General features: G+C 38.6%; 1 protein-coding gene across 1 annotated transcript in view; it reads right to left on the reverse strand.

The window, feature by feature from the left end:
• Window positions 1-22089, reverse strand: part of NHLRC2 (NHL repeat containing 2) — a 55497-nt gene extending 33408 nt beyond the window's left edge. Inside the window, exons 1-3 of the mRNA XM_005698501.3 lie at window positions 21691-22089; window positions 15277-15429; window positions 1215-1670 (exon numbers count right to left, since the gene is read on the reverse strand). Of these exons, the coding sequence (XP_005698558.2) occupies window positions 1215-1670; window positions 15277-15429; window positions 21691-21868 (787 nt within the window). The 5' untranslated portion in view covers window positions 21869-22089. The remainder of the gene's footprint in view (window positions 1-1214; window positions 1671-15276; window positions 15430-21690) is intronic.

Genomic DNA, 22243 nt, shown 5'->3' on the forward strand with positions numbered 1-22243 from the left:
TTAGCAGAGTAAAAGATCTAGTAGAATGAGACCACTACCACCAAGAATCTTTTAAAGCACACCTGATCAGTATCTCCTGAGTGTATCTGACCACAAAATTCTCTTTTAATATTTGCAGAATAACTATAAATCTATCACAAGATAATAGTATTTCTAGAAACATGTTTGGAAAAGGCAGTTTGCTGCTGGTTTCTCTGTTTAACAAAGGAGAATATCCATCTAAACTATTTAAAAAATTTTAGAAGCTATTAAAAAAACTTTTAATTATTTAAATGTAACTTGCTATAACACATGTTTTTGAGTCACAATTCTCTGCCTGTTACAAATTAAAATACAAAGTTGCCAAAGCAAAATAAACAACACAGAACACACACATACTCTAACAGAAGCAACAAATACCTTCAAGGGCTAAGGGAATATTATCTTGGCATAATAAGAACAGCCCCTTATGTACTAACAGTGCACGTGTGACTAAGTGAAGACTGCAAGGAGATGAATTACTTTTCTCTTTGACTAATATTTTGTTGGATGTCATTTCAGCCTGGAGGAGCAGGATTAACAGTGTACTTAGTAGATTTTATTAATTATGTAAGATGTCAATAAGAGCCCTTTTTAGATACAGACCAGGGAGATACGGAAGAAAATGACCTATGCCTACATGATACTTTTATTTTGCCACAACCAAAGGCATTGGATTCAAAAGTATGCTTAAGTTCTTATGGAAGGAGACAAAGGTATAATGTTATACAAATCCTAGGTTATTTACTTTATAATCTAAGTCTCGAGTTCTTAGGGTATAATCTTGGTCTTAAAAAAGATATGGCTGTATTTTGATGGAAAGGGAAATATAATACTTCCATATAAAATGCCCCAAATCTAAAATGTATACAATATTTTCATAAGGTACAATCAAGTGGCAGTTTTTTGAAAAAACAAGATGGGATATACAAATATACTTGAAAATTATACAAAAGATTTCCACCTTTTGATCTTAATGGAATTTTTTTGGGGTACTTTTGGTTGTTTTTGAGGAAGTGAGAAGGCATTAATTCAGATACCCCACATTAATTAACAAAGTAATTTCTGATGAAGTTAACAGTCAGTGTATATTGCCCGTCTATAGTTGTTTACAGATTTCCATTTTAATACCTCTCTGAATAATTTTCACATATGTAATGTAAAATACGTTATATTTCACAATCAGCCGACTTTACCTCCAATGCTGTGCTGAGTTTGTCCATTCTTCCAGACGACCAAAATTCTATGGTGTCCAGTGTCTGCTATTACCAATCTGTTAGACACATGGTCCACTGTTATTTTGCCAGGAAACAGCAGTGGTGAAGGTGGCAAGGAGTCTTTATAGAGCTTTATTCCAATTTTATTAGCTCTGATCTGCCCCCTGTCTTTGTAATACTTTAAAGCTATTGAAGTATATAAAAATAAGTTCTCTTTATGTCCTTCTCCAATCAAAGAAAACAACATGTTTCCACGGGGTCCGAGTATGATCAGAGTTGGCCAGCAGGAAACTTCTAGTTCTTGCCAAAGGCTGGCATCTGCGTCATTAACCACAGGGTGGGTGATGTTGTATCGAAGAACAGCACTCCTAAGGTTATCCAGGACTTTTTCATTTGGAAACTTAGCCGAGTGGACACCAACAATCAGAAGACCATCTAAATGTGAAAAATTAAAAGTTGACCATTATTAAGTATTAAAATTTGACTATCACCATCCATATATTAGGGTTAGGGTCATAAATAAGTATAAACAGATAAAAAAGAGAAAAGATAGGACTAAATTAGTACCTTCAACTGTATTTAAACTTATGAGTAAAATATTAACATTTAACTCTAAATTCAATCTTGATAACTACATAAAAACCACATGTGATCAAAATCATGTAGCAACTTTAAGTTTAAAACCCTGTGTCCTTTATCTAGATAAAGCTTTAAAATAATTTATTTTATTAAAAAGATGTTGACATTTGGTAACCTCTTCCCACCTATTTTAAGCTCCTTTAAAATTCACAAAGACTATGATTGCTTTCTGCTGGTATTGATTGTCACATTATCTTCTTACATTTTTCTCATCTAACTACATCATAGATTAACAGAATGAACAGGAACAAGATGTTTCCATTAGGTCCTTGACTTATTTAAAATTCCTACTGTATAGCTCTTAGAACAGACCATATTATAGACAGCAGAATTGCTGAAAACTAAAAACAACCTATTTCTTTTACTTAATCAATACAGCATGTCAAGAAAATAATACAGAAAAAAAAAGTATAAAGTTTTAGGCTAGATTCAGAGAAAAACTCAGTACTGACTACCAAGGTGATAGAGGTAATAATAGCCATGTAAATTAGAATCTCTCAACATATTCATTAAAAACTATACAAACCAGTATGAAGAAAAAATAACACCACACAAATTGGGAGGTCTACGTACCAGACAGGCCATCCTTCCATTACAACTAGTAACTCCAAATCAAAACACACACACAAACACATGCCTGATGACTGAGAATAGTAAACAAAGGCAGGCAGACTGTTAGAGAGGGGTCAGAACTTGGAAAAGCAAATTATAGGAGGGCGAGTTTTCAGCTGTATTTTGTTTCCCCTTTCACAGCTTTGCATTGAGAATGGGCCCCAGTGAGCCCGTGGAACAGTTTCAGAAGGTCTACTATACATGCAACAGGAATCTTAGAGAGGAGCTAGAGACTGGGGCAGGAAAAATACATAACACCAGAGCTTTCAAAATGTGACTAAAGATATAAATGCACAGAATTCAAGAAGGTCAGTATACCGTAAAGAAGGTAAACTAGAAGAAAACCATGCCTACACACATCATTAAGTTCTGAAAGCCAAGGATTAAAGAAAAAACCCACAAACGTCTTGAAAGCAGCGGCAGAGAAAAAGACACAGTGATGAGGGACACCTTGAAGAACCAGGTAGAAGGGCAGTGGGGAGGAGTGGGAAGGCCTGTACACTTAAAATACACTGTATGCCAAATATGCAGCAATAAAGTTCTTTAAAAAACAGAATAAGCTCCCTGAAGTCACATTCTGGCTTTACTACTCGCTGAGTTACCTTGGGCATGGCACTAAATCTCTGTGTATCAGTTTTCTTATTTGTAAAATGGGAAAATGACAGTCAATTGCCTCACAGGTCAGCTTTGAGGATATAAAGACAATCTGTATAAGACATTTAGCATAGTACCTAGTACACTGTAAAACTGTAAAACCTCAACAAATGTGCACTATTATTATTTTTTTAAGTTATAAGTACAAAGATAACCAATAAAAGAGAACTATAACATTTTCTATGTATCAAAAGAAATTAGTAATGTAAAACAAAAAAAGCATATGTTGAGAAACAACAAATAAAACCTAATATACAAAATAACACATAACTATACATATAATACTTAAAAATAAATGTGAATGGGTTTAATTCATCTATTAAAAAGATTTGGACACATTCTGTACATCAGAGACACACTGAAAACAAAGTGAACCAGAAAAGCAAAAAATAAAGATATGGGAAAACATATGCGGGCAAATGAAAGGATAGGAACAGAAGAGTGTAATTCTGGTAAGTAGGATATATCTTGGGAGAAGGCAATGGCAACCCACTCGTGTTCTTGCCTAGAGAATCCCGTGGACAGAAGAGCCTGGTGGGCTGCTGTCCATGGGGTCACACAGAGTCAGACACGACGAAGCACCTTAGCATGCATACATGCATTGGAGAAAGAAATGGCAACCCACTCCAGTTTTCTTGCCTGGAGAATCCCAGGGACAGAGAAGCCTGGTGGGCTGCTGTCTATGGGGTCGCACAGAGTCGGACACGACTGAAACGACTTAGCAGCAGCAGTAGGATATCTCTGACAAGGTAGATGTCAATCCTCACAGCATTAAACAAAGGTAGAAATTTTTTCATGTGAAAAGCATTTACAACAAAGATAAAACAACTAGGAAGACCCCCAAGCAATGAAGGAAGCAACTTGATAAAGCAGAGACACTCCGATAATAAAAAATAGACTTTCCTCTCAAGTGTACACGGGATATTTATAAATACTGATCACAAAGAAAGGATTATAAAGGTTATGTTCTAAACCACAATACAGTAAAACTGGTATTATTTACAAAAATTGTCTGTTTCACAAAAACTCCACTCTTCTGGCATGTTTCTCCTTTACTCCTACACCAATGCCACTTACAACACTGCTGACACAAGATGGGTGGGTGTTTCCCCCACACTAGGCAACGGTTTGCGACAACTTTTGGGTGTTCTCAATTCTAACACAGGGACAGTCACTCACAAGCCTGCCCTCCCACTTCTGATGACAACAGCAAGTCATAGGTCCCCAAGCTACCCACGCTTCTGTTCAACTTGGCTACAAATCAGATTTCCATGACCCTTCCCTTGGATTAGATTATTTGCTACAATAAGGGAATCCAGAGAAACACTTATGCTTTACTGGTTTATTGCACAAGAGTATGATAAAACATACAGCCAAACATCCGGATGAAGGAGTGAACACAAGGCTAGGTATGTGGGAAGGGGTATAGAGCGTCCACGTGCACTCCCAGCCTGCCACTACCCCAGCTCCTCCTGTGTTCACCAACTTAAGTTCTTTGAGCTCTATACCCTTGGAAATTTTTAAAAGGCTTCATCACAGAGGCATGGTCCATCATTAACTCCATTTCCAGCCTCTTCCCCTCTCTGGAGAAGAGCGATGGGAGGTGGGGTGGTAGGGGCCTGAACTAAATCAAGCTTCTAATCATGGCCAGGAAAAGAAAATAAATCAAAAGAAAGTAAGTAATAAAGATAAACAAGAAATTCAGGAGACACAAATTTTTTTTTTAATTCAGCATTCACTCCTGACAAAAAAATATAAAAAACTGAAAAACAGAAAATAGGAACTGATGGGTATTTTCCTTCAGTGGGAAAGCTAAGCTTAATCACATTTATTGATGTGGTTTGTTGACCAAACCTTTTGTATTTCTCTATACTGTAATTACTGTATATTATGTTACAGTGTGTTTTCCCTATCTGGTGTGCCCATTTTTCCTTCTTTTTTAAGATTTTTTGGGGATTTTAGGAAGGTCTGTATTTTTGTTCCAGTGGCTATTTTCTAGTAATATTTTTTTATCATATTATAAAAGTATTAACTCCCATTTTTATAATCTTTTATGATCTGGTCTATCATCTTTAAATGGTATCTTTTAACTGATCACCTATACAATTATCAATAGTCTGTTTCCCCACTTTCCCTTTTATTCCCATTTTTCTTTAGCTGCATTCTCTCTAATTCTGTCAGAATAGATGACTTTATATTCTTCTTCATCTCTTGGCTTGTATTCTGCTGCTTTAGCTAGGTTGAACCCTCCCAGCAGTCGTATTCCCCGTCTAGTTCTGGCTTATCCTGGACCACGAGACACTCTGTGAGAGAACCGGAAGGTGTGAAGGCAGCAGCAGCCCGATCCTCTCGGTGGTAAGACTGGCGCAGGGCACCAGGCACCAGGGCACCAGGGTACACACTCTCCTCCTCTGCAGGCTCACCCGGAGGGCTGCGGGGGAACGGCGGGGCGCCCAGCAGCTGCACCAGCTCTGGCCAGATCTCCTCCCTCGGCGTGTCCAACTCCTGGGCCAGGTTGAGCTGTTAGCTCCGTGATGAAGTGAACAAACATATTCTGCTGGTCAACTCATTACTTACGCTGGACGCTTACATGGGCTCCAGCTCATCCTTAAGGGGATTCCTGTTCAGGCATGTAGGTTGTAGTTTGCCCTTCTTCTCCCCTCCTTCATATCCATCTTTCCTTTTCAACTGCCTGACCTCCCGGTAGAGCCATCAGACATACAGGCAACAGCTACAGGTAGACTAACTTATCAGCACAAAATGTATCCACAAGATTATTCACTGTTTGTGACTGCTAAATATTAGAAACAATGTATCAGCCTGGTGCTGCAGTCCCTGGGGTCGCAAGGAATCAGACACAACTTAGCCAGTGAACAACAACAAGGGTCACTACACAGGACAGGAGAGTAGCTGAATAAATTATGGCGCGTGCGCGTGCGCGCGCACAGGCACACACTACTACGCTGCTATTAAAAATAACCGGGAAGTTTTCTATAAATTTATATGGAGTGACTGCCAGGAAAACTTACATGATAAAAAGTAAAGTGCATAAAAATGTCAATGGCATGTCACTTAAAATAATATAAAATATTAAAAAAAGAAATTTAAAAAAGAAAAAGAACAGGACAAAAAGAATGAGAAGGTAAGAATAAGCAGGAGAGATGGGTGGATGGAACTATATTTTCTGTGTGGTTCTGACTTTCAGATCAAGTTATAATTCTTCACGAAATAGTGAAATTGTTAGTCACTCAGTCATGTCCAACTCTTTGTGACTCCATGGACTGTAGCCTCCCAGGCTCCTCTGTCCATGAGGTTCTCCAAGCAAGAATACTGGAGAGGGTAGCCATTCCCTTTTCCAAGGAATCTTCCTGACTTGGGGCTCCTGCATTGCAGGCAGATTCTTTACTGTCTAAGCCACCAGGGAAGCCCATAGTTTTGCATACTTAAAACCAAACAATATCAAACAAAAATGGGGGAAGGGGGGCTAAAAATACAAATAAAAAAAAATGAATCTAGCTGTACTTCAAATTAATAACATAATCTCATGGGGGTGGGGAGTGGGAGGAACTAATTTAAATAATTTTAAAATTTAGTTGAGAGGGACTGGAAGCAAAGACACCCCAGTAGCAACAAGCACATCTACTGTCCAGATCTTATTTTCTCAAAATCATTCTCAATATTCAATACTCAAAGGAGTCAGAGGCTCCTTGGAAAAATGGCTGATTCAGAGACGGGGCTGGGAAAGTACAAGACGAACCTGGAAATATTTTGTTATTGACAAGAAGTGCTCAGAGAATGATTAAGGACAAAAGGACATGGGTGATAGAATAGCTTGAAGATGATCCTATTAGTCAAATAGGAAAACTGCGAAAATCAAAATAAATAATGACAGTGATGCTTTATAAAAACAAATAAGAATTCATGAGTTGAGTCCAAATATATTATATATCACATATATATTACATGAGATGGTTGGATGGCATCACCAACTCAAAGGACCTAAGTTTGAACAAGCTCAAGGAGAGGGTGAAGGACAGGGAAGCCTGGCATGCTATAGTCCATGGGGTCGCAAAGAGTCGGACACGACTGAGCAACTGAAATGATATTATATTACTTCAAAAAATGTATTTTTTTTTCTTCTGGTCAATATACCCCAATACTTCTTCAAAAAAGTGATGAGTCAGGGTGAGATTCGAAAGATGAGAAGATGTTAACTGTGTTAAGAGAGCAATGAAGGAGATTCCAGGGAGAGAAGGTAACACACACGAAAGACCCTGAAGGTCAGTGACTAAGCACACGGAACAAAGGGGCACACTGGGCAAAATGAGAATAACCTACAGACAGGGACAGTCCCGTGAGCCGCATTAAGGACTGAGATCTGCGTTCTTAAAAACGACGGAAGCCAGAGGTAGAAAGAAGTGCAAGTCTCAAAGGCACTTCAAATTAAGCTCATGAATGTCCCCTCCAAACTTGTCCTTTCTACGGCATTTCCTGTCACAGAATGGCACCACCATCTGTCCAATTATACAAGCCAGAAAACTACCTAGGACCAACCAGCCCTCTATCATCACCCAACGCTGATCCACAATTTTATTACCTAAAACCGACTTCAAGCTATCATCATGTCTCAGGGGGAACACAACAGCCTTGTCACAGGTCCACTCTTCTCCGCTAATTAACAGTTACCCGCCCAGGAGAGGAATGGATCTTCACAAAACACAAATCTGATCACATCACCCTCTGGCAGAAAACCCTCCATGGGCGTTCCATTGTTCTACACACAAAAACCACATGTCTTGTCCTCAGCATGTTCTTCCACATCCGCCTCTCCCTCCCTCAGTGCTGTAGCAACCAGGACTTTCTTCTGCACCTCAAGAATATCATTCGTTATTTCTCTTAATTTAAAGCTTTGCTACAGAGCGTCTCTACGTCTGGAGTGCTCTCACCTAGTAAAGTCATACCTGTCTTTCCGATCTCAAGCTCCATTTTTTCTCTTGGCTTTCTTGTTTTCATGAGGTACATGTGTCCTTTTGAATTACAGCTTTCTCAGGGTATGTGTCCAGCAGTGGGACTGCTAGGTCATATGGTAGTTCTATTTTTAGTTTTTTAAGGAATCTCCATACTATACATAGCTAGTAAGATAGATAGATAGCAGGGATCTAGTAGCTAGATATCTAGCTACTATAGATAGTACAGAAGCTCATCTGGGTATTCTATGATGACCTAGATGGGTGGGCTTGGGAGTCCGGGAAAGGAGATCCAAGACAGAGGGGATATATGGTTGATTCACGTCACTGTACAGAAGAAACTAACAACACATTGTAAAGCAAATATACTCCAATAAAAAAGAAAAAACTTTCTATTCTTCCAGATTACTGTAATTTCCTTCTTAGCACTAATGAGAAATTATAAAAATATTTATGTAGTTATTTAACTTTTCTCCTTGTTAGACTGTAATTCCTATTAATTATTTAGGGACCATACACTGTTTTATTATTTACCAACACAATGCCTAGTACAAAGTAGGTAATGAATGGACAGGGTATAAATGCTAAAGAAACTTTTATGTGTGCAATAAGCCATATTATATTGACAAAAGAGGATATCTATATTGATCTATATACAAGAACAACTGCCAAATAACTGCTTCTAATTTTTTTCAGTGTCAACAACCTTGAAGTACATATAGAGAGATTTTTCTTAAAATATTTCGCTTGTTCTGTTAATCATACACAAAAAATAAAACAGGACGTAAAAGACTCTTCCCTTTTGGATTTTTTGCCATCACATGGATCAAAACTACTGCATTTAAAATAAAATATGGAAGGAAGGAAAGGAAGAGAGGGAAAAGGAAGAAAGTGAGAAGAGAGGGAGAGGAAGAAGAAAGGGAAAAAAGGAAGGTGAAACCAAATAGAGAGTAACAGCTTCTAAAATGTTAGAAATAAAGTTAAGTTTTTAACTCATCGTTGACTGGAGGATTTTCGCAGAAGCAGTCAATAATGTGCTAAGACTTTAAAAAAACTTTTAAGGTCTTATTTTTGTGAAATGTACAGATATACAGATTACAATTATATATAGTAGTGTATATATATATATATATATATAATGTGTGTGTGTTCAATTGCTCAGCTACGTCTGACTCTGCAACCACATGAACTGTATTCCACAAGGCTCCTCCGTCCATGGAATTTTCCAGGCAAGAATACTGGAGTGGGTTGCCATTTCCTATTCCAGGGGATCTTCCTGACCCAGGGATCAAACCCGTATCACTTGTGCCTCCTGTATTGGTGGGCAGATTCTTTACCACTGCACTGAAAAGCCTCATATATTATATATATATAGTATACAGCAGACAGTAAAGTTTGATCACAGGCAGTATAATAACTTAGTTCAATGCAAAAACTAAAAATAATGGGGAGTTTTACTGTTACAAAAACTGTAAACTGACACATCTTGAGATCTAGGCAAGAAAGGATCCAATGGAGCAGGAAATAGCAACCCACTCCAGTATTCTTGCCTGGGAGATTCCATGGAGAGGAGCCTGGCAGGCTGTAGTCCACGGGGCCGCAAAAAGTCGGACACAACTTAGCGACTGAGAATGCATACTCAAGAAAGGATGAAGGCAGACAAGGGAGGTTAGAAGACCCTGAGGGAAAGCAAGAAAGGTGTGGAGAGAGAGGATTTTAGGTTTTATACCAAGAGCACTGAAAACATGAGGTAAAAAAAAAATCACAATCACTGAATACTAAATTAAAGCAGAGGCCAGAAGCAAATGTGAATGTTTTTTAAATTTCAAAAACTGACATGTCCCTGTGTCCACATTAAACACTCTGAAAGTTTACCATAAATTGGCCAATATTTTCATCATACTTTAGGAACAAAGAATAATAAACATATGGGCTGCTGCAAAAAGAAAATATGAAGTGCGTACAAAAAAAGAGTTAACACAGCAGGCCCCACTGCTATTCTCTCAAAGGTCTGCTTACAGGGCTGGTCCTTGCCGGGATTTTGGGAGTGTTCCCATCATTCCCAGAACTGATAAGAGTGGCACACAAGACTTAAACTGTTTGTACAAACACTATGGTTTATGGTGAACACTTGCTTTCCTTCTGGGAGTCTGGAATTTTGGTACATGGCGCCAGGCAGAAGATGCCTCTGTGGCCAGCCCCCAACAAAAACCTCGGGTGCTGTCTCTAATGACCTTCCCTGGTTGGCAGCATCTCAAACTTATCCTAACAACTCCTTGCTGGGGGAATTAAGCGCACCTTATGTGATTCCATCAAGAGGCGACTCTGGAAACTTGCTCCTGGTCTCCCCTGGACTCAGCCGCACGTGTCTTCTCCCTTGGCTGATTTTGCTTTGTATTCTTCTGTTGTAAAAAACTGTAGCCACGAGGAGTACAACTGCATGCTGAGTCCTATGAGTCCTCCTAAAGAATTGACCTGCGGGTGGTTTTGGGAACCCTGACAGAGTAAACTCATCAAATAATGACTCATTAAAAGTTTCATTTCCCAAAGAAGACATACAGATGGCTACTCTGTTCTTGTTGTTTTCCAGTGTTTGGTGGTATTCCAACTGACTCCTTGTGACCTCATGGACTGCAGCACGCCAGACTCCCCCATCCTTCACCATCTCCTGCAGTTTGCTCAAACTCATGTCCACTGAGTCGGTGATGCCAAACATCTCATCCCCTGCCACCCTCTTCTCCTCCTGTCTTCAATATTTTCCCCCCGCCCAGCATCAGGGTCTTTTCTAATGAGTCAGCTTTTCACATCAGGTGGCCAAAGTATTGGCGCTTCAGCATCAGTCCTTCCAATGAATATTCAGGATTGATTTCCTTTAGGAGTGACTGGTTTGATCTCCTTGCAGTCCAAGGGACTTTCAAGATGGCTAACAGACACATGAAAAGATGCTCAGCATCGCTCATTATTAGAGAAATGCATATCAAAACTATAATGAAGTATCACTTCACACCGGTCAGAATAGCCATCATCAAAAAGTCTACAAACAAATGCTGGAGGCAGTGTGGAGAAAAGGGAACCCTCTTGCACTGTTGGTAGGAAAGAAAACTGATACAGCCACAGTGGAGAACAGTATGGAGATTCCTTTAAAAACTAGGAATAAAACTACCATATAACCCAGCAATCCCACTACTGGGCATATACCCTGAGGGAACTTAATTGAAAATGACACATGTACCCCAATGTTCACTGCAACACTATTTACAATGCTAGGACATGAAAGCAACCTAGCTGTTGATTGACAAATGAATGGATAAAGAGGTTGTGTTATATACACACAGTGGAATATCACTCAGCTATAAAAAGGAATGCATTTGAGCTGGTTCTAATGAGGTGGACGGACCTAGAGCCTATTATACAAAATGAAGTCAGAAAGAAAAAAGCAAATCTTGTATATTAACACATATACATGGAATCTAGAATGATGGTACTGATGAAGCTATCTGCAGGCCAACAGTGGAGATGCAGATATAGAGAACAGACTTATGGACACAGTCGGGGAAGGAGAGGGTGGGATAAATGGAGAGAGCAGCATGGAGATATACGTATTACCATATGTAAAACAGGCAGGCATTGGGGATTCGTTCTATGACTCAGGGAGCTCAAACTGGCGCTCTGTGACAACCTAGAGGGGTGGGGTAGGAGGTGGGAGGGAGGTTTAACAGGGAGGGGACATATGTATAACTATGGCTGATTCATGTTGATATATGGCAAAAACCAACACAATATTGTAAAGCAATTATCCTTCAACTAAAAATAAATTTTTTTAAAGTTTACTTTCACTGTAAAATCAGAAATATATTCTTCTAATGTTTAAAAAGTATGAAACAGAAAAATAGCATATACTACATAGTAAGAATACCAGTGGTTACTCAGAAGTATTATGGAATTTAGATTTTTAGAGTCTGATTTAACTATATATTAACATTCACCTAGTAAGCACATTTAAAAGTATGCCAAATTTTCCTACCAGATGTTTTCTTTTAAAATCAGTGCTTTTCCTTAGATAGCCACTGTGCTAAATTTGCGTGTTATATAAAAATATACTATTAACATATCCAGTATAAAGAGGTTAAAAAAAAACTAGAAACCCTCAAGGAGAAAAGGGAAAAAAACCAGAGGTACCTGTCAATGTAATACAAATATATGCTAACTCATTACGAATTAATAACAAGCTCAGGGCCCAGCTACATTCTTAAAAACTGTTTGAACATCAGAACCATTCACTACTATTAAGTATCTTTACTTTTGCTTTAGATCTTTGACATTTATAATTTCTTGTATGCTACTGTGAAAGTGATACTGGTCACCATTACAAACCTGATTCTAAAAGCTGTTTTAAAGAGGAAGGAGACTAAGTATTAAATTGGCCCTCTTTCAGAGTGTTTTTAAATTAAAATCCACTTACTTACTCAGCTGAGCATTTCTGGCTTACTGATAAACAAACTCAAATTCCATGAAATAAAAACAGGCTACTGAATGCCTCTTCAAGGACATAAATAACATGGCTGCAGATACATTCATAAATATATCAGATAGTACTGAGATAAGACACAGCAGCGTGATTAATTAGGAGACTAGAATTAACATCTACACACTAATATACATAAAATAAATAACAAGAACCTACTATAAAACACAGTAAATTCTACTCAATATTCTGTAATAATAATCTATATGAGAAAGGAATCTGAAAAAGGATATATATATACATATGTGTGTGTGTACAGCTGATTCACTTTGCTGTACCTGAAACTAACACAACGCTGTAAATCAACTATATTCCAATAATTTTTTAAAAGACTCTTAGCAGCAAGAAAGCAAATTAATTTAGTGCCAGCTTATTGAACTTTCATATGATAATTCTGATTATGCCTGCTTTTCTGAATATGAACTGAACTTATCTTCTAAGCAATATAAAATTCTAAGTTACCAGAATTTTAATACAGTAGCATATTACTGAAGCATTGTTTCTTTGAAATGACAATGTTGAAACCAGTTACAAAGTATTTTACTTTTCAGAAGTGTATTTATATGCAAAAATTGTTATTATTTTTTGTCACAATGTGTTTTAAAATATTTTCAGTAAGCTGGTAAAGAGATTATAAGGATCCATTCTAAGAAGCCACAGAATTTGCTTCAGATAAAGGTTAAACAACTGAGTTAACCTAAGAGTTTATTAGCAGTGATATGAAGCAGGAAATGGTTAACTTCGGGATTTTTAACCCAGTCTGTAAATACCATCCTGAAACACAAATCATATTGTCATTCTCCTATTATGCAAATAAAACAACCTCAAACGTCTCTGTATTTTCAATGGATGAAAAAGCATATTAACTTAACTATTAAGAAGGTTATACAAAGCTCTTCATAGTGCATCTGAACCTAATCTACCTTCCTCTCCTTTCACTTTTCCAAGAAGCCCCTATAGTCTTGCCACAGTAAACTATTTTTCACTCCCCAAATCTACTCCTTCCATTTGGTATCTAAGAGAGATGAAAATGTTTGCAATTTCCTAGGAGGATTGTAAGTAAAGCATTTCATGGACATTTCTAATCTTTGACTATATGAATAGAGTATCACTGTTTAATTGTTTTATTGTAAAATTTCCTAATTTGAGTAAATGGATCAGGGGAATTAACTGCCTCTTATATTAGCTATAAATCTAACTTAAATAATTTTTAAGATGCCTAATCTTTTTATTTTAAAATTTTTATAAAAGCATTTTATATACAGGTAACCATATAGCAAAAATTCAAACAGAAATATAAAATGTAAACCAAGTCTTCCTCCTTCAACTTTAGTCCTTCTTTGCTTCCTTGCTTGTTTACCTGTCACTTCCTCAGCCAGGAGTGTCCCTCCTGCCCCATTGTCATTTTCAGCTACACTTCTGCTCATTTTCAAGTTTCAACCTAATTGTCTCCTCTGAGAAACATCTTCCAAAGCTTTTAGGCAAAGTGAGTCACTCCTTTCCCCACTGTTTTAATTCAACTTTGTTATATATTTCCTTAGCAGTTCGAGTGTCCTGCACATAATACATACTCAATAAATACATTTATTACATGGACCTGAACAAGACACACAAGCATCTAAAACCTAGGAGACAATGAAATACTCTTATTTCTTAAATATGGATGAATTTTTAAAAACATGATTTAATTACTGGGAATATGTGAGTTTTTGATAAATCTCATTAACAGGCAATTCCAATATAGTCTATTCCAAATTAAAAATATCGGAAGTTTCACTTGCACTGAAGATTTTATTCAACATTTCCTTTTTTTTTTTTTACAACTAAGTTTCAAGATACCCTTCATTTTTGTACATGCATACTCTATTCTCATTTTTACTCTCACAAGATCAGTGACCACTTTTTAGTCACTGCAAAGAGGGCAGCTTCAACTAATTTACGCCTAATCAAATGGAGCCTTTATTTCATTTACTCCACATGCTCTCTTTTTATAGAAAGAAGTAAACAAGAAACAAAATCTGAAAAATGTCAAAGTTTTACAGAAAATACTAAGCATAATCTCCTGTTAAAATTTCAAAATTTGTAATACCATAAAAAAGGATTTCCTAGTGTGCTCTGGAAAGCCTTAACCTTTATAAATAAATAAAGCAGGGTCAAAGAAAAAGTATCTGTTATAATATTCTGCCTTCTAAAATATTAGTAGTAGTTTTAGGTCATTTGAAATTAAAAGAAGCCTAGTTATATTTCCTAAAAAGAACTTTAAACCTTTTTATCATAGTGAGAAAAGTATAAAATTAGTCATGCATTTTATTTTCTCTTTTTCTCATGGAACAAATTTAGGTAAGTCCAGGTGTACAAAATAACGTTTTTAAAATACTTGATAATGAAAAAAGAAAACTATATCCTTATTTTTAAAGAAAAATCACATACTAAATACTGGTTCTTTAGGAAGGCAAACCATTATCACTAAGCTTAACTCTTCACAAAAAGGTACATGGAGTCCTTAATTCACAGATTAGAAATTACTTTCAGAATCACTGAAGTCTTGCCAAATGTTCATTCTCCTATGAGCAAAATGAGTCAGCCACTCTCCAGTGACTATGCCAGGACAGTCTGTTAGAAACCAATTAAAAAGAGCAGATACCTTTATCAGAGTATGTGTGTTCTAATGCATGAAGATCAGGCAACAGGTGAATACAGTTTATGCAGCAGTAGGTGAAGAAATCAAGGACGACCACTTTTCCACATAGATCCTTATAGACAGAAATAGGTTCTTCCGTATTCAGCCATTCCAATCCTGAAATTTACACAAAATAAATAATGATTAAAGGAAACAGTGAAGATAATTTATCTAAAACTTTCCATTAAAATGTGAACCATTATCATTTTTAAGAAAAGATGGGGGGACAGGAAGGGAGCGGGGAGTTAATACATAGATAGCTACTATTATGAGGCAGTCTGTAAATACAGTTAAGAAAAAGCTACTAAATTCTCTCAGAAATAGCACATTAGTCTGTGTGTGAAAGGAAGATCAACATATTTGGGTAAAATATAGGGAGGAAGAATCAATATTAAAAGGACTTAAGTACATGATTAGGTACAAATGAGCTACTGAATATGAAAATCAACCTTAAGAATAGAATAAATATCAAAGAGGAACAGTGTTAAACTTTAAGGATAAACATGCTGTTGTGAAGTCCTTCAGTCATGTCCAACTCCTTGCGGCCCCATGGACTGTAGTACATCAGGCTTCCCTGTCCTTCACCATCTCCCAGAGTTTGCTCAAACTCGTGTCTATTGAGTCGTTGATGCCATCCAAAAGTCTCGTCCTTTGTCGTACCCTTCTCCTCCTGCCTTCTATCTCTCCTAACATCAGTGTCTTTTCCAATGAGTCGGCTCTTCGCATCAGGTGACCGAAGTATTGGAGCTTCAGCTTTAGCATCAGTCCTTCCAATGAATATTCAGGGTTGATTTCCTTTAGGATCAACTGGTTTGATCTCCTTGTTGCCAGGGACTCTCAAGAGTCTTCTCCAACACCACAGTTCAAAAGCATCAATCCTTAGGCACTCAGCCTTCTTTATGATTCAGCTATCATATCTGTACATGACTACTGGAAAAACCATAGCTTTGACTATATGGACCTTTGTTAGCAAAGGATAAACATATAAAATACCTAAGCCAATTTCATAAGAGCTAAAATGCTCTGGATTCAAATGAGACCTTAAATACAAAATATTTTAAATGAAAAGCTAAGCAAAACACAGTTAAAGATTTCATGAAAGCAATATTAATATCAATGAAGAGCATGTTCCCTTCTCGCCAAAGAAAAATAAAATCTCATTAATCTGTGCTTTCATAAATCAGAATTTATAATTATTAGACCATGATTTACAACTTTAACTACACACTATGAAGAAAAATTTTGTCAAACAAAAGTAGATTAGAAGTGCAGCATCTGTTACCAATTTAAGAAACAAAGATAATGTTTGTTGCTAAAAAAAAAAAATGAGTTTGTTGCTTATAAGTAAATAAATGTACCTACTAAAACCATTAATTATACCTTGAAGCTTGGAAATAAATAATTTATAGAAACTGTAAACCAAAGTTGGGTGGAACAAGTGAATAATAACAGTTAACAACTAATAACGGCAACTGGAGTTACTCAAAACAAAATTTAAAAAAAAAAAAAAACCTGCAAATCAAACTAGTATTTCTGTCAATAGTCCAACCTAGTGAGGTTTTGGTTTCCCTGGTGGCTCAAACAGTAAATAATCTGCCTGCAACGTAGGAGACCTGCGTTTGATTCCTGGGTTGGGAAGATCCCCTGGAGGAGGGCATGGCAACCCACTCTAATATTCTTGTCTGGAGAATCCCCATGGACAGAGAAGCCCGGTGGGCTACAGTCTACAGGGTCACAAAGAGTCGAACACAACTGAAAGACTAAGCACAACAGTGAGGTTTCAGAGTACAGTAAGGTCTTAATTATCCACTTTAATAAAGTGTTAATTATATACCTGATTATATATCAAATTATATATCAAATGACCATATAAAACTTCAAACTAATTAATGTGTATTTCATAGTCCCTAATTTTAAAATATTTATGAGTCTCAAATATATTTTTTATAAATAATCAGTGATTTAGATTAGGGAAGTAGGGAAAGTGTTATTATATATGTCAGTTATTGTGCTAGGTGCTTAGCAGACTTAATAATAATAATGCATTTTATAATAAAAATAACAATGAATACAATTTTAAAAGCTGCTAACATTTACTGAGCTCTCATATGAAGTAAGAACTTTAGCTATATTACTTCCAAACAGCATAATAAGCCTGAAAAGTAAATACTGGTTCCATTTTATAAGTGAGGAAAGTAAGGCTTGGAGAAGTTAAGTAACTTGCTCAAGATCATATAACTAACAAATAGAATAACTGGGATTTAATTCCAGGTCTGTCTGAATCCTTCATTTATATCATGCTGCTTCCCATAAAACATGTTTCTTTTAAGAAATGAACAAAGCAAAGTGTTTTTTGAGAGAGTTATGACTTCATTACCATAATTGATAAACCAAGAAAAAACTCATATCCAGTAATCTGTCCTCAGTAATTATGTTAAAAACAAAGACTGAGTATTTTGTTATTATATTATGTATGAGTCATGGAGATCAAATCTCATGGTAATAAAATACACTCATTGTAAATACCAACAAGAAAATAAAAGCACTGGGCAAAAGCCTAGCTGCTGGCATGCTGGTTTATGACAGTGTATTATATAAAGCTGATTTTGGTACTAACAATTTGGTGATGTCTATGCATACAATCATGTCTTGTGTTGTTGGAAAAAGGTGTTTGCTATGATTGCTGTGTTCTCTTGACAAAAGTTTGTTAGCTTTTGCCCTAATTCATTTTGTATTCCAAAGCCAAACTTATCTGTTACTCCAGGTATCTCTTGACTTCCTACTTTTGCATTCCAATCCCTTACGATGAAAAAGACATCTTTTTAAAATTTTATTTCTAGGTCTTGTGGGTCTTCATAGAATCGGTCAACTTCATCTTCTTTGGCATAAGTGTTTGGGGCCTAGACATGTATTACTGTGATGTTGAATGGCTTGCCTTGGAAACAAGCCAGTATCATTCTGTCATTTTTGAGACTGCACTCGAGTACTGCATTTTGGACTCTTGTTGACTATGAGGGCTACCCCATTTCTTCTAAGAGATTCTTGCCCACAGTGGCAGATATAATGGTCATCTGAATTAAATTCACCCATTCCGGTCCATTTTAGTTCACTGACTCCTAAAATGTTGATGTTCATTCACTCTTGCCATCTCCTGGAGTTTGCCCACTTCCAATTTACCTTGATTCATGGGCCTAACATTCCAGGTTCCTATGCAATATTGTTCTTTACAGCACCAGACTTTACTTCCACCACCAGACAAGTCCACAACTGAGCGCTGTTTTCACTTTGGCTCAGCGGCTTTATTCTTTCTGAAACTATTAGTAATTGCCCTCTACTATTTCCTAGTAGCATAGTGGACACCTTCTGACGGGGGTTGCAGGGGGGGAGGGGGGGCCGGTGTCATCTTCCAGTGTCAAATCTTTTTGCTTTTTCATACTGTTCATGTTCATTGGGAAAACCACGATGATGTGGTCACTCACCTAGAGCCAGACATCTTGGAGTGTGAAGTCGAGTGGGCCTTAGGAAGCATTACTACAAACAAAGCTAGTGGAGGTGATAGAATTCCAGCTGAGCCACTTAAAATTCTAGAAGATGATGCTATTAAAGTGCTGTACTCAATACGCCAGCAACTTTGGAAACTCAGTAGTGGCCACAGGACTGGAAAAGAACAGTTTTCATTCCAACTCCAAAGAAGAGCAGTGGTAAAGAATGTTCAAACTACCATACAATTGTACATGAACCAAGAACTTCCACATGTACAAACACAGTTAGAAAAGGCAGAGGAACCAGAGATCAAATTGCTAACATTTGTTGGATTGTAGAGAAAGCAAGGGAATTCCAGAAAAACATGTACTTCTGCTTCGTTGACTATGTGAAAGTCTTTGATTATGTGGATCAAAACAAACTGTGGAAAATTCTTAAAGAGACGGGAATACTAGACCACCTTACCTGTCTCCTGAGAAACCTCTATGTAGGTCAAGAAGCAACAGTTAGAACCTTATATGGAACAACTGATGGGTTCAAAATTGGGAAAAGAATATGACAAGACTGTATATTTTCATCCTGTTTACGTATCTTATATGCAGAGTACATCTTTTCAAATGCTGGGCTGGATGAAGAACAAGCTGGAATCAAGACTGCTCAGAGAAGTACCAACAACCTCAGATATGCAGGTGATACCACTCTAAAGGCAGAAAGTGAAGAGGAATTAAAGAGTCTCTTGATGAGGGCGAAAAAGAGTGAAAAAGTTGGCCTAAAACTCAACATTCAGAAAACTAACATCATGGCATCCAAGCCCATCACTTTATGGCAAATAGAAGAGGGGAAAGTGGAAGCAGTGACAGATTTTCTTTTCTTGGGCTCCAAAATCACTGCGGAGAGTGACTGAAGCCATGAAATTTAAAGATGCAGGCTCCCTGGAAGGAATGCTATGACAAACCTAGACAGTGTATTAAAAGCAAAGACATCACTTTGCCAACAAAGGTCTGTACAGACAAAGCTATGGTTTTTCCAGTACTCAAGTATGGATGTGAGAGCTGAACCATAAAGAAGGCTGAGAGAACTGATGCTTCAGAACTGTGGTGCTGTAGAAGACTCTTTTTTTCTTTTTTTTAATTTTTACTTTATTTTGCTTTACAATACTGTATTGGTTTTGCCATACATTGATATGAATCAGCCATGGGTGTACATGAGTTCCCAATCCTGAACCTCCCTCCCACCTCCCACCCCATATCATCTCTCTGGATCATCCCCATGCACCCGCCCCAAGCATCCTGTATCCTGTATCGAACATAGAGACCCTTGGACTGCAAAGAGATCAAACCAGTCAGTCCTAAAGGAAATCAACCATGAATATTTATTGGGAGGACTGATACTGAAACTGAAGCTCCAATACTTCGGCCATCTGATGCGAAAAGCTGACTCGTTACAAAAGACCCTGATGCTGGGAAAGACTGAAGGCAAAAGGAGAAGCAGGTGGTAGAAGATGAGATGGTTAGATAGCATCACCAACTCAACAGATATGAGTCTGAGCAAACTTAGGAGATAGTGAAGGACAGGGAAGCCTGGCATGCTGCAGTTCATAGGGTCGCAAAGAGTTGGACAAGAATTAGCAACCAAAGAACAACAACATGTATATAAACTTTTAAAGTTTCTTGGATAGGATAAGCACTAATGCACCCAATTCTTTAGACAGAATTCTACAATAATTCAAGTCCAGTATAGGATTAATAACAGAAAAAAATTAGCACTTCTGAAGGCCAGAGCAAAAGGCTTGGAAAGACACGAGGCTGTCATCAGGTGCAGGGTTCCAACAGACCTCCCATGAGACACTGAACCCTGCCACAGCCAACCAATTAACTATACATGTGGTTTCAGTGTCATGCCAGGAGACACGCCAACACCACCAGGCAAAACAATGCCAGGCCCAACCAAAGAAGGTAATGTTCAGTTTCGTTTATCATAGCAAGATGAGCTTCACAAATAGCACTGCTGGGAATATCAGTTCTCTCATGCTCCAAACATTGACAGCAACAGGATTCAAACCTGGAGATGGGCCATAATTGATTCAGGTTTTTAAAATGACAAGTTTCACAACTTTGAAAGGAGTGTGGCCCAATTAAGAAACCGGCCCGATGTGGGAGGCAGTGTCTGTATAATCCAACTTCAGCATTTCTTAGTTGCCAGGCCCTAGGCAAACGACTCTGTTCCCGTGCCTCAGTTTCCCAACTGTAAAACAGAGCTGACAAGACCACCTTGGGATTCTCTGGTGGCTCAGAATTCGCCTGCAGTGCAGGAGACCTGTGTTCGATCCCTGTGTTGGGACGATCCCCTGGAGGAGGGCATGACAGCCCACTCCAGTATTCTTGCCTGGAGAATCCCCATGGACAGAGGAGCCCGGCAGGCTGCAGTCCATGAGGCTGCAGAGTTGGACATGGCAGAGCGACTAAGCACCCACGCAGTAAGACCACCTCGGTGGTTTGCCAAGATTAAATTACAAATACTTTGTGTTTAGGACTCTGTGTGGCCCACAAGTGATCCGTAACCTTTAGCCTGGATGATGCACAAAGATGATGATGATGATGGGCAACCAGACTGAGAGGACAGGGTGGCGTGGACACTGGAATCACTGCCAACGGGGGCCACGAAACTTTAGAGTTAACCCAAGGCCCGGGCAGAGCCGGAGGATAGAGACGAAGGTGCAGGTTCCCGTCCTCCACAAACCCTCGTTCGCTGCCGCCTGGGGACAGAGTCTGCTGGGCGAGGCGTCTCTCCGCGGCTCGGCTGTACAGCCGCCTCGCCCACCGCTTTAGGGGAGGGCGCGGTCCGCGAGAAAGGGGAGGTTCCGGAGGGGTCCCCACCCCGAAGCCAGCCCCTCACCTTCCGGAAACTCCGGCACCGACAAGTCCTGCTCCCAGCCGTCCACCTTCTGCAGATACTGGTAGACCAGGCCGTCCTTCTCCTCCTGGGTCACGGCGTCGAGCAGGGCGTACTCCAGCGAGGTCTGAGCCGGGAGTAGGCCCGAGAGGTTGCAGCTCCGGGCTCCGGGCGCCGCCATGTTCTCTCCGGATGGTCCAGGGGCCGCCCAGCCCGCGGGACGGTCTCGTGTGGAGAGAGAGGAAGCGCTTTATTGTTCTTTGGTTTCCAAGCCGCACATTCGCCTCCCTTTCCACCAGCCCCACTCCACGCTAACGGCACTTTGTTCAAAGGCTAAAGTGTAAATCGGCGCAATTCCCAGGCACGTAATTAAACTACCTTCCCAAGCTACCCCGCCCCTCCTAAGTCTTCTCGCCTCAGGGGAGCCTGGACATTCGGAACGCCAGATTCAACAAGGAAAAGGCCCCTGGGCCGGCGTTCTAGAAGCTCCAAGAGAACAATTCCCCACCCTTCAGTTTGGAAATTAGCAAGTTTTAGAACTAAAATAAAATAAATC

Source organism: Capra hircus, chromosome 26 (assembly GCF_001704415.2).
Source record: "Capra hircus breed San Clemente chromosome 26, ASM170441v1, whole genome shotgun sequence".
Taxonomy (NCBI): domain Eukaryota; kingdom Metazoa; phylum Chordata; class Mammalia; order Artiodactyla; family Bovidae; genus Capra; species Capra hircus.